Raw genomic sequence first — 18,210 nt, forward strand, 5'->3', positions numbered from 1 at the left:
AAGAGAAAAAGTGACTTACAATGTTCATGAGGGTCAGCAGGTAGTTCTGCACATGCTCCTTGCCATGGAAACGCACCACGGAATAGTCGACACCGAGGAGAACTTCAATGTTGTAGTCGTCATCTCCGGCGTGGCGGCGCTTCCTCACCGCCTGGTTCACCTGCTGGGACACCTGGTCTAGAACCCCCGGAACACCTGGCAGGGACATCTGGTCTAGAACCCCCGGAACACCTGGCAGGGACACCTGGTCTGGAATCCCCGGAACACCTGGTAGGGACAGCTCTATTTCTGGTTCTGGAGAGGAAGGATGAACAGACAGTTAGCTGTAAACTTTTCATTGACAGCTAACTTTTTAGTTAAATTAAGTTTGTATTTGGGTGGTTTGCTAGCTGACTGCTAACTTTTCATTTGGGTGGTTAGCTAGCCAACAGCTATGTCTTAACTTTAGATTTCAGATAGCCGAGTTTGTGTGTAGAGGAGTTCTTGGAGACCCCTCCGGCTAGAATGCTTGTTTGTTCTAGATTATAACTACATTTTCCAGAAACCTAAATTACGTGACAAATCAGTCAGCAATCAACATCCCTTCTGAGCACAGTCTAGGTTGCATTCCAGGTTGGAAAAAGAAGATACATCAATTCCATCTTACAATGTCTTCAGAACATGTAAAAATGTGAATCATTGGTTATAAATCACATTTTTATATTGAAATAAAAAGTGTTTAGGTTGTCAGCCAGAAAGTTAGCAATGTAAGGTAGGCTACATTGTTATATAACGTTATAACTAGCTATCTAATGTGAGCTAACGGCCTTCCCTTGAATTTCTCTGCCTGATAAAAGATTGGATTTCAATCTGACGAGAGCTAGCAAGCTAAGTTGGTAGCTACATTAGCTAGCTATCACACTTGTGGAAAAAAAGTTAAACAATATATTTTCATTTTCAAAGTGTTGCATTCACGGAAAATAGCTTGGCTTGGCTTACTTGGCCCTTTTGACTCCAATACTTGGTATGGCCCCTTGCATTCTCAAAAACAAGCTGGTAGTTAGTCCTTCGCGAGCTAGCTACCTAGTTAGACTAGCTAGATCTCTAGCTACAAAGAGTACTGTCATGCAACATACAGACAATATGTTGTTTGGCAGTATTGAGCACTTGGATGAGGGAACACAGTGGTAATCCCTAGCGGTTGTGACAATATATTGATGGGAGTATTGAGCCCTGGGACGAGGAAACAGAGTGGTGATCCCTAGCAGTTGTGACAATATATTGATGGGAGTATTGAGCACTGAGACGAGGGAACAGAGTGGGGATCGATAGCTGTTGTGACAATATGATGTTTGGTAGTATTCCATCTACATGGAATAGTAGGCTGGCTAACAAATCACTAACCAACACCCATCAAAATGGAAGTGTAAACTGACAAACCACTCACTAACCCACACCCATCAACATGGAAGTGTAAACTGACTAACCACTCACTAACCCACACCCATCAACATGGAATAGTATCAATGATGTCACTCTCACTGCTGGTGTTTCTCTGATCCACCTCTACGCAGACGACACCATTCTGTATACCTCTGTCCCTTCGTTGGACACTGTTAACTAACCTCCAGATGAGCTTCAATGCCATACAACTCTCCTTCCTTGCAGACATCTCCAATCCAAAATTAAATCTAGAATCAGCTTCCTATTTCGCAACTAAGCCTCCCCCGCGATATGCAACTGTTCAGGGAAGTCAGGAACCAATACACGCAGTCAGTCAGGAAAGCTAAGGCCAGCTACTTCAGGCAGAAGTTTGCATCCTGTAGCTCCAACTCCAAAAAGTTCTGGGACACTGTGAAGTCCATGGAGAACAAGAGCACCTCCTCCCAGCTGCCCACTGCACTGAGGCTAGGTAACACGGTCACCACCGATAAATCCATGATTATCGAAAACTTCAATAAGCATTTCTCAACGGCTGGCCATGCCTTCCGCCTGGCTACTCCAACCTCGGCCAACAGCTCCGACCCCCGCAGCTCCTCGCCCAAGCCTCTCCATGTTCTCCGTTACCCAAATCTAGATAGCAGATGTTCTGAAAGAGCTGCAAAACCTGGACCCGTACAAATCAGCTGGGCTTGACAATCTGGACCCTCTATTTCTGAAACTATCCGCCGCCATTGTCGCAACCCCTATTACCAGCCTGTTCAACCTCTCTTTCATATCATCTGAGATCCCCAAGGATTGGAAAGCTGCCGCAGTCATCCCCTCTTCAAAGGGGGAGACACCCTGGACCCAAACTGTTACAGACCTATATCCATACTGCCCTGCTTATCTAAGGTCTTGAAAGCCAAGTCAACAAACAGGTCACTGACCATCTCGAATCCCACCGTACCTTCTCCGCTATGCAATCTGGTTTCCGAGCCGGTCACGGGTGCACCTCAGCCACACTCAAGGTACTAAACGATATCATAACCTCCATCGATAAAAGACAGTACTGTGCAGCCGTCTTCATCGACCTTGCCAAGGCCTTCGACTCTGTCAATTACCATATTCTTATCGGCAGACTCAGTAGCCTCGGTTTTTCGGATGACTGCCTTGCCTGGTTCACCAATTACTTTGCAGACAGAGTTCAGTGTGTCAAATCGGAGGGCATGCTGTCCGGTCCTCTGGCAGTCTCTATGGGGATGCCACAGGGTTAACTTCTCGGGCCGACTCTTTTCTCTGTATATATCAATGATGTTGCTCTTGCTGCGGGCGATTCCCTGATCCACCTCTACGCAGACGACACCATTCTATATACTTTCGGCCCGTCATTGGACACTGTGCTATCTAACCTCCAAACGAGCTTCAATGCCATACAACACTCCTTCCGTGGCCTCCAACTGCTCTTAAACGCTAGTAAAACCAAATGCATGCTTTTCAACCGATCGCTGCCTGCACCCGCATGCCCGACTAGCATCACCACCCTGGATGGTTCCGACCTTGAATATGTGGACATCTATAAGTACCTAGGTGTCTGGCTAGACTGCAAACTCTCCTTTCAGACTCATATCAAACATCTCCAATCGAAAATCAAATCAAGAGTCGGCTTTCTATTCCGCAACAAAGCCTCCTTCACTCACGCCGCCAAGCTTACCCTAGTAAAACTGACTATCCTAACGATCCTCGACTTCGGCGATGTCATCTACAAAATGGCTTCCAACACTCTACTCAGCAAACTGGATGCAGTCTATCACAGTGCCATCCGTTTTGTCACTAAAGCACCTTATACCACCCACCACTGCGACTTGTATGCTCTAGTCGGCTGGCCCTCGCTACATATTCGTCGCCAGACCCACTGGCTCCAGGTCATCTACAAGTCCATGCTAGGTAAAGCTCCGCCTTATCTCAGTTCACTGGTCACGATGGCAACACCCATCCGTAGCACGCCCTCCAGCAGGTGTATCTCACTGATCATCCCTAAAGCCAACACCTCATTTGGCCGCCTTTCGTTCCAGTACTCTGCTGCCTGTGACTGGAACGAACTGCAAAAATCGCTGAAGTTGGAGACTTTTATCTCCCTTTTATCACCGATCGCTGCAGCTGTACATAGTCTATTGGTAAATAGCCCACACATTTTCACCTACCTCATTCCCATACTGTTTTTATACTGTTTTTATTTATTTACTTTTCTGCTCTTGCACACCAATATCTCTACCTGTACATGACCATCTGATCATTTATCACTCCAGTGCTAATCTGCAAAATTGTAATTATTCGCCTACCTCATGCCTTTTGCACACATTGTATATAGACTCCCCCTTTTTTCTACTGTGTTATTGACTTGTTAATTGTTTACTCCATGTGTAACTCTGAGTTGTCTGTTCACACTGCTATGCTTTATCTTGGCCAGGTCGCAGTTGCAAATGAGAACTTGTTCTCAACTAGCCTACCTGGTTAAATAAAGGTGAAATAAAAAAAAATAAAAAAAATTCACTCATGCTGCCAAACATTCCCTTGTAAAACGGACTATCTTACCGATCCTCGACTTCTGCGATGTCATTTACAAAATAGCCTCCAACACTCTACTCAGCAAATTGAATGCAGTCTATCACAGTGTCATCTGTTTTGTCACCAAAGCCCCATATACTACCCACCACTGCGACCTGTATGACCTCGTTGGCTGGCCCTCGCTTCATACTCGTCACCAAACCCACTGGCTCCAGGTCATCTACAAGTCTCTGCTAGGTAAAGCCCCGCCTTATCTCAGCTCACTGGTCAATATAGCAGCACCCACCCATAGCACGCGCTCCAGCAGGTATATCTCACTGGTCACCCCCAAAGCCAATTCTTCCTTTGGCCACCTCTTCTTCCAGTTCTCTGCTGCCAATGACTGGAACGAACTGAAAAAATCTCTGAAGCTGGAGACTCTTACCTCTCTCACTGGCTTTATGCACCAGCTGTCAGAGCAGCTGACAGATCACTGCACCTGTACACAGCTCATCTGTAAATAGGCCATCCAATCTACCTCATTCCCATACTGTATTTATTTATCTTGCTCCGTTGCACCCCAGTATCTCAACTTGCACATTCAGCTTCTGCACAGCCTACCATTCCAGTGTTTAATTGTTATATTGTAATTACTTTGCCACCATGGCCTATTTATTGCCTTACCTCCCTTATCCTACCTCATTTGCACATGCTGTATATAGATTCTTCTACTGTATTATTGATTGTATGTTTGTTTATTCCATGTGTAACTCTGCTGTTTTATGTGTCGAACTGCTTTGCTTTATCTTGGCCAGGTCACAGTTGCAAATGAGAACTTGTTCTCAACTAGCCTACCTGGTTAAATAAAGGTTAAATAAAATAAAATGGAAAAGTAGACTGGCTAACCACTCACACCCACCAGATGGAATAATAGGCTGTCAAAACACTGACACCCATCTACATGGAACGGTAGTCTAGCAACCCACTCACACCCATCTACATGGAACGGTAGTCTAGCAACCCACTCACACCCATCTACATGGAACGGTAGTCTAGCAACCCACTCACACCCATCTACATGGAACGGTAGTCTAGCAACCCACTCACACCCATCTACATGGAACGGTAGTCTAGCAACCCACTCACAACCATCTACATGGAACGGTAGTCTAGCAACCCACTCACACCTACCTACATGGAACGGTAGTCTAGCAACCCACTCACACCCATCTACATGGAACGGTAGTCTAGCAACCCACTCACACCCATCTACATGGAACGGTAGTCTAGCAACCCACTCACACCTACCTACATGGAACGGTAGTCTAGCAACCCACTCACAACCATCTACATGGAACGGTAGTCTAGCAACCCACTCACAACCATCAACATGGAACGGTAGTCTAGCAACCCACTCACACCTACCTACATGGAACGGTAGTCTAGCAACCCACTCACACCTACCTACATGGAAAAGTAGGCTGGCTAACCACTCACAACCATCTACATGGAACGGTAGTCTAGCAACCCACTCACACCTACCTACATGGAAAAGTAGGCTGGCTAACCACTCACAACCATCAACATTAAATGACTTAAATGTAAATGTAAACATGGAATTGTAGGATACCAAATCACTGTCGTGTCTTTGGCTATGCCGGATTAAGTGATATGACATGCTATTCTATAAAATAATTTCTCTGTAAATAATATTACCTGATTAAGCGAATGTAATTAACTAGAAAGTCGGGGCACCACGAAATAATGTTTATAGAGCTGTTATCTTCCGAAAAAACTCTTAAAGACCTGGTAATATTTTACCTCAATAGCAGTCAATATTTAATTGTCACCTTATTTAGACTCATTTGAAAGTTGTAAATCCTTGGTTATCTTCACGAACCCTGGCTAACAAGTTGAATCAGCAATACAAAATTTGGTTTAATTATTTATTGACTAAATGGCGGACGGAACAGATATGACGGCTGGTTACAAAAAGAAAGGGGGTTGGGTTTTGAATGAAAGAGCGGGAAGACTGAGGAACAAAAAAGATTGTGTCTCTATCGGGCCGTAGGCAGCTACTCTATCGTAAATACAGAATTTTATGCATTCTAAATAACCGCCCATTTGGAAAAGGAAAATGCAATAAATATTTACTCTGAGCTGCGCTTTGATCAGATGGAAGGCCGGGTGGCCTTAAAAGAATGTCTGGTGGTAGAACGGACACTTGGTAGTAATGTCGTCGTGTGGTAGAACAGATACTCTGTTCGTCCTCTCCTAGCCCACGTCTAAAGTGGCTGTGCTAACGCAACGGCTAGGAGGTATCACTTTTTGAGTGAATAAGAGTTCAAAGTTCATACCAAGTTGCCATACTTTTAGCTCATGCTATATTCTGTCTGGTAGTCAAAATTCATCTTTTTGGCGTGTGGATCGTCATCTTCACGTTGAAATTCGATGCTAATTTCTTTAGGTTCTTGTCGTTCACCCAGAGCTCACGCTGATGTTGGCTTAGTTCTGTAGGTGACCTTGTCCTTTTTAACGTTGGGACTGCAAATCCTCACGTCCTTGGAACAGGGTGTTACATTTTCGTAAAGAGGCTTATATAGGGTTGGGAGAGAGGGCCGTGTTTCATAGTTTACAACCAGTGTCTGTTCATATGGGCGGGGCCACTATAAGATGAGCATAGTTCACTCATGAAAACCAATCTCATTTAGAAGTAGCTACTAATGATTGGATACCATGAAAAAGGGGGTAAACATTTTTTTTAAGTACAAGCGCATATTAATGGTTGGATTACTGAAATATGGTTCAGTTTCCCACCTTTTGATGATCCAAGAATCTCTATGTTAACAAAGGGCTTTTCAAGAGTCAACTCTATAGAGTAGAGAGAGAGAAACAGTGTGTGTGTGTGTGGGGGGGGGGGGTTTATGTATTTATCATAAACCTACACCAACATCATGAAACCACTCACACCAATCTACATGGAATAGTAGGATACCTACCCACTCACACCAATCTACATAGAATAGTAGGCTGGCTAATCACTCACATCCACCTACATAGAAAAGTAGGCTGGCTAACCACTCATATCCATCTACATGGAGTAGTAGGCTGGCTAACCACTCACAACCACCTACATGGAATAGTAGGCTGGTTAACCACTCACATCAATCTACATGGAGTAGTAGGCTGGTTAACCACTCACATCCACCTACATGGAGTAGTAGGCTGGCTAACCACACATCAATCTACATGGAGTAGTAGGCTGGCTAACCACTCACATCCACCTACATGGAATAGTAGGCTGGTTAACCACTCACATCCATCTACATAGAATAGTAGGCTGGTTAACCACTAACGTCCATCCATGGAATAATGGTTAACCACTCACATCCAGTAGTAGGCTGGTTAACCACTCACATCCATCTACATGGAATAGTAGGCTGGTTAACCACTAACCCACCTACATGGAATAGTAGGCTGGCTAACCACTCACATCCATCTACATGGAATAATAGGATACCTAACCACCCACCTACATAGAATAGTAGGCTGGCTAACCACTCACACCAATCTACATGGAATAGTAGGCTGGTTAACCACTCACACCGTCCATGGAATAGTAGGCTGGTTAACCACTCACATCCATGGAATAGTAGGCTGGCTAATAGTAGGCTCTAACCACTACATCCATGGAATAGTAGGCTGGTTAACCACTCACCCCAATCTACATGGAATAGTAGGCTGGTTAACCACTAACGTCCATGGAATAGTAGGCTGGTTAACCACTCACATCCATCTACATGGAATAGTAGGCTGGTTAACCACTCACACCCACCTACATGGAATAGTAGGCTGGTTAACCACTAACCCACCTACATGGAATAGTAGGCTGGTTAACCACTCACGTCCATGGAATAGTAGGCTGGTTAACCACTCACACCCATCTACATGGAATAGTAGGCTGGTTAACCACTCACATCCATGGAATAGTAGGCTGGTTAACCACTCACACCAATCTACATGGAATAGTAGGCTGGTTAACCACTCACATCCATGGAATAGTAGGCTGGTTAACCACTCACATCCATCTACATGGAATAGTAGGCTGGTTAACCACTCACATCCATCTACATGGAATAGTAGGCTGGCTAACCACTCACACCAATCTACATGGAATAGTAGGCTGGTTAACCACTCACATCCATGGAATAGTAGGCTGGTTAACCACTACATCCATCTACATTGAATAGTAGGATACCTAACCACTCACATCCATCTACATGGAATAGTAGGCTGGCTAACCACTCACATCCATCTACATGGAGTAGTAGGCTGGCTAACCACTCACACCAATCTACATGGAATAGTAGGCTGGTTAACCACTCACATCCATGGAATAGTAGGCTGGTTAACCACTCACATCCATCTACATTGAATAGTAGGATACCTAACCACTCACACCATCTACATGGAATAGTAGGCTGGTTAACCACTCACATCCATGGAATAGTAGGCTGGTTAACCACTCACAATCTACATGGAATAGTAGGCTGGTTAACCACTCACATCCATGGAATAGTAGGCTGGTTAACCACTCACATCCATCTACATGGAATAGTAGGCTGGCTAACCACTCACACCAATCTACATGGAATAGTAGGCTGGTTAACCACTCACACCAATCTACATGGAATAGTAGGCTGGTTAACCACTAACATCCATGGAATAGTAGGCTGGTTAACCACTCACATCCATCTACATTGAATAGTAGGATACCTAACCCCTCACACCAATCTACATGGAATAGTAGGCTGGCTAACCACTCACACCAATCTACATGGAATAGTAGGCTGGCTAACCACTCACATCCATCTACATGGAGTAGTAGGCTGGCTAACCACTCATATCCGTCTGCATGGAATAGTAGGATACCTAACCACTCACACCAATTTACATAGAATAGTAGGCTGGTTAACCACTCACACCAATCTACATGGAATAGTAGGCTGGTTAAGCACTCACACCCACCTACATGGAATAGTAGGCTGGTTAACCACTCACATCCATGGAATAGTAGGCTGGTTAACCACTCACATCCATCTACATGGAATAGTAGGATGGCTAACCACTCACACCCACCTACATGGAATAGTAGGCTGGCTAACCACTCACACCAATCTACATGGAATAGTAGGCTGGTTAACCACTCACATCCATGGAATAGTAGGCTAGCTAACCACTCACACCAATCTACATGGAATATTAGGCTGGTTAACCACTCACACCAATCTACATGGAATAGTAGGCTGGTTAACCACTCACACCAATCTACATGGAATAGTAGGCTGGTTAACCACTCACACCCACCTACATGGAATAGTAGGCTGGTTAACCACTCACATCCATGGAATAGTAGGCTGGTTAACCACTCACATCCATCTACATTGAATAGTAGGATACCTAACCACTCACACCAATCTACATAGAATAGTAGGCTGGTTAACCACTCACATCCATCTACATGAAATAGTAGGCTGGCTAACCACTCACACCAATCTACATGGAATAGTAGGCTGGTTAACCACTCACACCAATCTACATGGAATAGTAGGCTGGTTAACCACTCACATCCATCTACATGGAATAGTAGGCTGGTTAACCACTCACACCCACCTACATGGAATAGTAGGCTGGTTAACCACTCACATCCATGGAATAGTAGGCTGGTTAACCACTCACATCCATCTACATGGAATAATAGGCTGGTTAACCACTCACATCCATCTACATGGAATAATAGGCTGGTTAACCACTCACATCCATCTACATGGAATAGTAGGCTGGTTAACCACTCACATCCATGGAATAGTAGGCTGGTTAACCACTCACATCCATCTACATGGAATAGTAGGCTGGTTAACCACTCACATCCATGGAATAGTAGGCTGGTTAACCACTCACATCAATCTACATGGAATAGTAGGCTGGCTAACCACTCACACCCACCTACATGGAATAGTAGGCTGGTTAACCACTCACATCCATGGAATAGTAGACTGGTTAACCACTCACATCCATCTACATGGAATAGTAGGCTGACTAACCACTCACATCCATGGAATAGTAGGCTGACTAACCACTCACATCCATGGAATAGTAGGCTGGTTAACCACTCACATCCATGGAATAGTAGGCTGGCTAACCACTCACATCCATCTACATGGAATAGTAGACTGGTTAACCACTCACATCCATGGAATAGTAGGCTGGTTAACCACTCACATCCATGGAATAGTAGGCTGGTTAACCACTCACATCCGTGGAATAGTAGGCTGGCTAACCACTCACATCCATGGAATAGTAGGCTGGTTAACCACTCACATCCATGGAATAGTAGGCTGGTTAACCACTCACATCCATGGAATAGTAGGCTGGCTAACCACTCACATCCATGGAATAGTAGGCTGGTTAACCACTCACATCCATGGAATAGTAGACTGGTTAACCACTCACATCCATCTCCATGGAATAGTAGGCTGACTAACCACTCACATCCATGGAATAGTAGGCTGACTAACCACTCACATCCATGGAATAGTAGACTGGTTAACCACTCACATCCATGGAATAGTAGGCTGGTTAACCACTCACATCCATCTACATGGAATAGTAGGCTGGTTAACCACTCACACCAATCTACATGGAATAGTAGGCTGGTTAACCACTAACATCCATGGAATAGTAGTCTGGTTAACCACTCACATCCATCTACATAGAATAGTAGGCTGTTTAACCACTAACCCACCTACATGGAATAATAGGCTGGTTAACCACTCACATCCATCTACATGGAATAATAGGCTGGTTAACCACTCACATCCATCTACATGGAATAGTAGGCTGGCTAACCACTCACACCCATCTACATAGAATAATAGGCTGGTTAACCACTCACATCCATCTACATGGAATAATAGGCTGGTTAACCACTCACATCCATCTACATGGAATAGTAGGATACCTAACCACTCACACCAATCGACATAGAATAGTAGGCTGGCTAACCACTCACATCCATCTACATGGAGTAGTAGGCTGGCTAACCACTCATATCCATCTACATGGAGTAGTAGGCTGGCTAACCACCCACAACCATCTACATGGAATAGTAGGCTGGCTAACCACTCATATCCATGGAATAGTAGGCTGGTTAACCACTCACATCCATCTACATGGAATAATAGGCTGGTTAACCACTCACATCCATCTACATGGAATAATAGGCTGGTTAACCACTCACATCCATCTACATGGAATAATAGGCTGGTTAACCACTCACATCCATCTACATGGAATAATAGGCTGGTTAACCACTCACGTCCATCTACATGGAATAGTAGTCTGGTTAACCACTCACGTCCATGGAATAGTAGTCTGGTTAACCACTCACGTCCATGGAATAGTAGGCTGGTTAACCACTCACATCCATCTACATTGAATAGTAGGATACCTAACCCCTCACACCAATCTACATGGAATAGTAGGCTGGCTAACCACTCACATCCATCTACATGGAGTAGTAGGCTGGCTAACCACTCACATCCATCTACATGGAGTAGTAGGCTGGCTAACCACTCACATCCATCTACATGGAGTAGTAGGCTGGCTAACCACTCATATCCGTCTGCATGGAATAGTAGGATACCTAACCACTCACACCAATTTACATAGAATAGTAGGCTGGTTAACCACTCACACCAATCTACATGGAATAGTAGGCTGGTTAAGCACTCACACCCACCTACATGGAATAGTAGGCTGGTTAACCACTCACATCCATGGAATAGTAGGCTGGTTAACCACTCACATCCATCTACATGGAATAGTAGGCTGGTTAACCACTCACACCAATCTACATGGAATAGTAGGCTGGCTAACCACTCACACCAATCTACATGGAATAGTAGGCTGGTTAACCACTCACATCCATGGAATAGTAGGCTAGCTAACCACTCACACCAATCTACATGGAATAGTAGGCTGGTTAACCACTCACATCAATCTACATGGAATAGTAGGATACCTAACCACTCACATCCATCTACATGGAATAGTAGGCTGGCTAACCACTCACAACCATGGAATAGTAGGCTAGCTAACCACTCACACCAATCTACATGGAATAGTAGGCTGGTTAACCACTCACATCAATCTACATGGAATAGTAGGATACCTAACCACTCACATCCATCTACATGGAATAGTAGGATACCTAACCACTCACACCAATCGACATAGAATAGTAGGCTGGCTAACCACTCACATCCATCTACATGGAGTAGTAGGCTGGCTAACCACTCATATCCATCTACATGGAGTAGTAGGCTGGCTAACCACTCACAACCATCTACATGGAATAGTAGGCTGGTTAACCACTCACACCCATCTACATGGAATAGTAGGCTGGCTAACCACTCACATCCATCTACATGGAGTAGTAGGCTGGCTAACCACTCATATCCATCTACATGGAGTAGTAGGCTGGCTAACCACCCACAACCATCTACATGGAATATTAGGCTGGTTAACCACTCACACCAATCTACATGGAATAGTAGGCTGGTTAACCACTCACATCCATCTACATGGAATAGTAGGCTGGCTAACCACCCACAACCATCTACATGGAATAGTAGGCTGGTTAACCACTCACACCAATCTACATGGAATAGTAGGCTGGTTAACCACTCACATCCATGGAATAGTAGGCTGGTTAACCACTCACATCCATGGAATAGTAGGCTGGTTAACCACTCACATCCATCTACATTGAATAGTAGGATACCTAACCCCTCACACCAATCTACATGGAATAGTAGGCTGGCTAACCACTCACATCCATCTACATGGAGTAGTAGGCTGGCTAACCACTCACATCCATCTACATGGAGTAGTAGGCTGGCTAACCACTCACATCCATCTACATGGAGTAGTAGGCTGGCTAACCACTCATATCCGTCTGCATGGAATAGTAGGATACCTAACCACTCACACCAATTTACATAGAATAGTAGGCTGGTTAACCACTCACACCAATCTACATGGAATAGTAGGCTGGTTAAGCACTCACACCCACCTACATGGAATAGTAGGCTGGTTAACCACTCACATCCATGGAATAGTAGGCTGGTTAACCACTCACATCCATCTACATGGAATAGTAGGCTGGTTAACCACTCACACCAATCTACATGGAATAGTAGGCTGGCTAACCACTCACCAATCTACATGGAATAGTAGGCTGGTTAACCACTCACATCCATGGAATAGTAGGCTAGCTAACCACTCACCAATCTACATGGAATAGTAGGCTGGTTAACCACTCACATCAATCTACATGGAATAGTAGGATACCTAACCACTCACATCCATCTACATGGAATAGTAGGCTGGCTAACCACTCACAACCATCTACATAGAATAGTAGGCTGGCTAACCACTCACATCCATGGAATAGTAGGCTGGTTAACCACTCACAACCATCTACATGGAATAGTGGACTGGTTAACAACTCACATCCATGGAATAGTAGACTGGTTAACCACTCACATCCATCTACATGGAATAGTAGGCTGACTAACCACTCACATTCATGGAATAGTAGGCTGGTTAACCACTCACATCAATCTACATGGAATAATAGGCTGGTTAACCACTCACATCAATCTACATGGAATAATAGGCTGGTTAACCACTCACATCCATCTACATGGAATAATAGGCTGGTTAACCACTCACATCCATCTACATGGAATAATAGGCTGGTTAACCACTCACATCCATCTACATGGAATAATAGGCTGGTTAACCACTCACATCCATCTACATGGAATAATAGGCTGGTTAACCACTCACATCCATCTACATGGAATAGTAGGCTGGTTAACCACTCACATCCATCTACATGGAATAGTAGGCTGGCTAACCACTCACATCCATCTACATGGAATAGTAGGCTGGCTAACCACTCACATCCATCTACATGGAATAGTAGGCTGGCTAACCACTCACATCCATCTGCATGGAGTAGTAGGCTGGCTAACCACTCACATCCATGGAATTGTAGGCTGGTTAACCACTCACATCCATGGAATAGTAGGCTGGTAAACCACTCACATCCATCTACATGGAATAGTAGGCTGACTAACCACTCACATTCATGGAATAGTAGGCTGGTTAACCACTCACATCCATCTACATGGAATAATAGGCTGGTTAACCACTCACATCCATCTACATGGAATAATAGGCTGGTTAACCACTCACATCCATCTACATGGAGTAGTAGGCTGGTTAACCACTCACATCCATGGAATAGTAGGCTGGTTAACCACTCACATCCATCTACATGGAATAATAGGCTGGTTAACCACTCACATCCATCTACATGGAATAATAGGCTGGTTAACCACTCACATCCATCTACATGGAATAATAGGCTGGTTAACCACTCACATCCATCTACATGGAATAGTAGGCTGGTTAACCACTCACATCCATGGAATAGTAGGCTGGTTAACCACTCACATCCATCTACATAGAATAGTAGGCTGGTTAACCACTCACATCCATGGAATAGTAGGCTGGTTAACCACTCACATCAATCTACATGGAATAGTAGGCTGGCTAACCACTCACACCCACCTACATGGAATAGTAGGCTGGTTAACCACTCACATCCATGGAATAGTAGACTGGTTAACCACTCACATCCATCTACATGGAATAGTAGGCTGACTAACCACTCACATCCATGGAATAGTAGGCTGGTTAACCACTCACATCCATGGAATAGTAGGCTGGCTAACCACTCACATCCATCTACATGGAATAGTAGACTGGTTAACCACTCACATCCATGGAATAGTAGGCTGGTTAACCACTCACATCCATGGAATAGTAGGCTGGTTAACCACTCACATCCATGGAATAGTAGGCTGGCTAACCACTCACATCCATGGAATAGTAGGCTGGTTAACCACTCACATCCATGGAATAGTAGGCTGGTTAACCACTCACATCCATGGAATAGTAGGCTGGCTAACCACTCACATCCATGGAATAGTAGGCTGGTTAACCACTCACATCCATGGAATAGTAGACTGGTTAACCACTCACATCCATCTCCATGGAATAGTAGGCTGACTAACCACTCACATCCATGGAATAGTAGGCTGACTAACCACTCACATCCATGGAATAGTAGACTGGTTAACCACTCACATCCATGGAATAGTAGGCTGGTTAACCACTCACATCCATATACATGGAATAGTAGGCTGGTTAACCACTCACATCCACCTACATGGAATAGTAGGCTGGTTAACCACTCACATCCATGGAATAGTAGGCTGGCTAACCACTCACATCCATGGAATAGTAGGCTGGTTAACCACTCACATCCATCTACATGGAATAGTAGGATACCTAACCACTCACACCAATCGACATAGAATAATAGGCTGGCTAACCACTCACATCCATCTACATGGAGTAGTAGGCTGGCTAACCACTCATATCCATCTACATGGAGTAGTAGGCTGGCTAACCACTCATATCCATCTACATTGAATAGTAGGATACCTAACCCCTCACACCAATCTACATGGAATAGTAGGCTGGTTAACCACTCATATCCGTCTACATTGAATAGTAGGATACCTAACCACTCACACCAATCTACATGGAGTAGTAGGCTGGCTAACCACTCACATCCATCTACATGGAGTAGTAGGCTGGCTAACCACTCATATCCGTCTGCATGGAATAGTAGGATACCTAACCACTCACACCAATTTACATAGAATAGTAGGCTGGTTAACCACTCACCAATCTACATGGAATAGTAGGCTGGTTAAGCACTCACACCCACCTACATGGAATAGTAGGCTGGTTAACCACTCACATCCATGGAATAGTAGGCTGGTTAACCACTCACATCCATCTACATGGAATAGTAGGCTGGCTAACCACTCACACCCACCTACATGGAATAGTAGGCTGGCTAACCACTCACACCAATCTACATGGAATAGTAAGCTGGTTAACCACTCACATCCATGGAATAGTAGGCTAGCTAACCACTCACACCAATCTACATGGAATAGTAGGCTGGTTAACCACTCACACCAATCTACATGGAATAGTAGGCTGGTTAACCACTCACACCAATCTACATGGAATAGTAGGCTGGTTAACCACTCACACCCACCTACATGGAATAGTAGGCTGGTTAACCACTCACATCCATGGAATAGTAGGCTGGTTAACCACTCACATCCATCTACATTGAATAGTAGGATACCTAACCACTCACACCCACCTACATGGAATAGTAGGCTGGTTAACCACTCACATCCATCTACATGGAATAGTAGGCTGGCTAACCACTCATATCCGTCTGCATGGAATAGTAGGATACCTAACCACTCACACCAATCTACATAGAATAGTAGGCTGGCTAACCACTCATATCCGTCTGCATGGAATAGTAGGCTGGTTAACCACTCACATCCATCTACATGGAATAATAGGCTGGTTAACCACTCACACCAATCTACATGGAATAATAGGCTGGTTAACCACTCACACCAATCTACATGGAATAATAGGCTGGTTAACCACTCACAACCATCTACATGGAATAGTAGGCTGGTTAACCACTCACACCAATCTACATGGAATAATAGGCTGGTTAACCACTCACATCCATGGAATAGTAGGCTGGTTAACCACTCACATCCATCTACATGGAATAGTAGGCTGGCTAACCACTCACATCCATCTACATGGAGTAGTAGGCTGGTTAACCACTCACATCCATGGAATAGTAGGCTGGCTAACCACTCACATCCATCTACATGGAATAGTAGGATACCTAACCACTCACATCCATCTACATGGAATAGTAGGATACCTAACCACTCACAACCATCTACATAGAATAGTAGGCTGGCTAACCACTCACAACCATCTACATAGAATAGTAGGCTGGCTAACCACTCACATCCATGGAATAGTAGACTGGTTAACAACTCACATCCATGGAATAGTAGACTGGTTAACCACTCACATCCATCTACATGGAATAGTAGGCTGACTAACCACTCACATTCATGGAATAGTAGGCTGGTTAACCACTCACATCAATCTACATGGAATAGTAGGCTGGTTAACCACTCACATCAATCTACATGGAATAGTAGGCTGGTTAACCACTCACATCCATCTACATGGAATAGTAGGCTGACTAACCACTCACATCCATGGAATAGTAGGCTGGTTAACCACTCACATCCATGGAATAGTAGGCTGGCTAACCACTCACATCCATGGAATAGTAGGCTGGTTAACCACTAACCCACCTACATGGAATAGTAGGCTGGTTAACCACTCACAACCACCTACATGGAATAGTAGGCTGGTTAACCACTCACATCCATCTACATGGAATAGTAGGCTGGCTAACCACTCACACCAATCTTCATGGAATAGTAGGCTGGTTAACCACTCACATCCATGGAATAGTAGGCTGGTTAACCACTCACATCCATCTACATGGAATAGTAGGATACCTAACCACTGTCACCAATCGACATAGAATAGTAGGCTGGCTAACCACTCACATCCATCTACATGGAGTAGTAGGCTGGCTAACCACTCACATCCATCTACATGGAATAGTAGGATACCTAACCACCCACAACCATCTACATGGAATAGTAGGCTGGCTAACCACTCACATCCATCTACATGGAATAGTAGGCTGGCTAACCACTCACATCCATCTACATGGAATAGTAGGCTGGCTAACCACTCACACCAATCTACATGGAATAGTAGGCTGGTTAACCACTCACACCAATCTACATGGAATAGTAGGCTGGTTAACCACTCACATCCATGGAATAGTAGGCTGGTTAACCACTCACATCCATCTACATGGAATAGTAGGCTGGTTAACCACTCACATCCATCTACATGGAATAGTAGGCTGGCTAACCACTCACACCAATCTACATGGAATAGTAGGCTGGTTAACCACTCACACCAATCTACATGGAATAGTAGGCTGGTTAACCACTCACATCCATGGAATAGTAGGCTGGTTAACCACTCACATCCATCTACATAGAATAGTAGGATACCTAACCCCTCACACCAATCTACATGGAGTAGTAGGCTGGCTAACCACTCACATCCATC

The 18,210-nt window shown here is 44.5% G+C and overlaps 1 protein-coding gene across 2 annotated transcripts in view; it reads right to left on the reverse strand.

Annotated features, from left to right (window-relative positions):
• Window positions 1-18,210, reverse strand: part of adamts3 (ADAM metallopeptidase with thrombospondin type 1 motif, 3) — a 224,615-nt gene that overhangs the window by 153,614 nt on the left and 52,791 nt on the right. For both annotated transcript variants that reach the window (XM_052479894.1, XM_052479893.1), the window contains exon 5: window positions 20-294. In XM_052479894.1, coding sequence (XP_052335854.1) covers window positions 20-294 — 275 coding nt within the window. The remainder of the gene's footprint in view (window positions 1-19; window positions 295-18,210) is intronic.

Source organism: Oncorhynchus keta, chromosome 25 (assembly GCF_023373465.1).
Source record: "Oncorhynchus keta strain PuntledgeMale-10-30-2019 chromosome 25, Oket_V2, whole genome shotgun sequence".
NCBI classification, from domain to species: domain Eukaryota; kingdom Metazoa; phylum Chordata; class Actinopteri; order Salmoniformes; family Salmonidae; genus Oncorhynchus; species Oncorhynchus keta.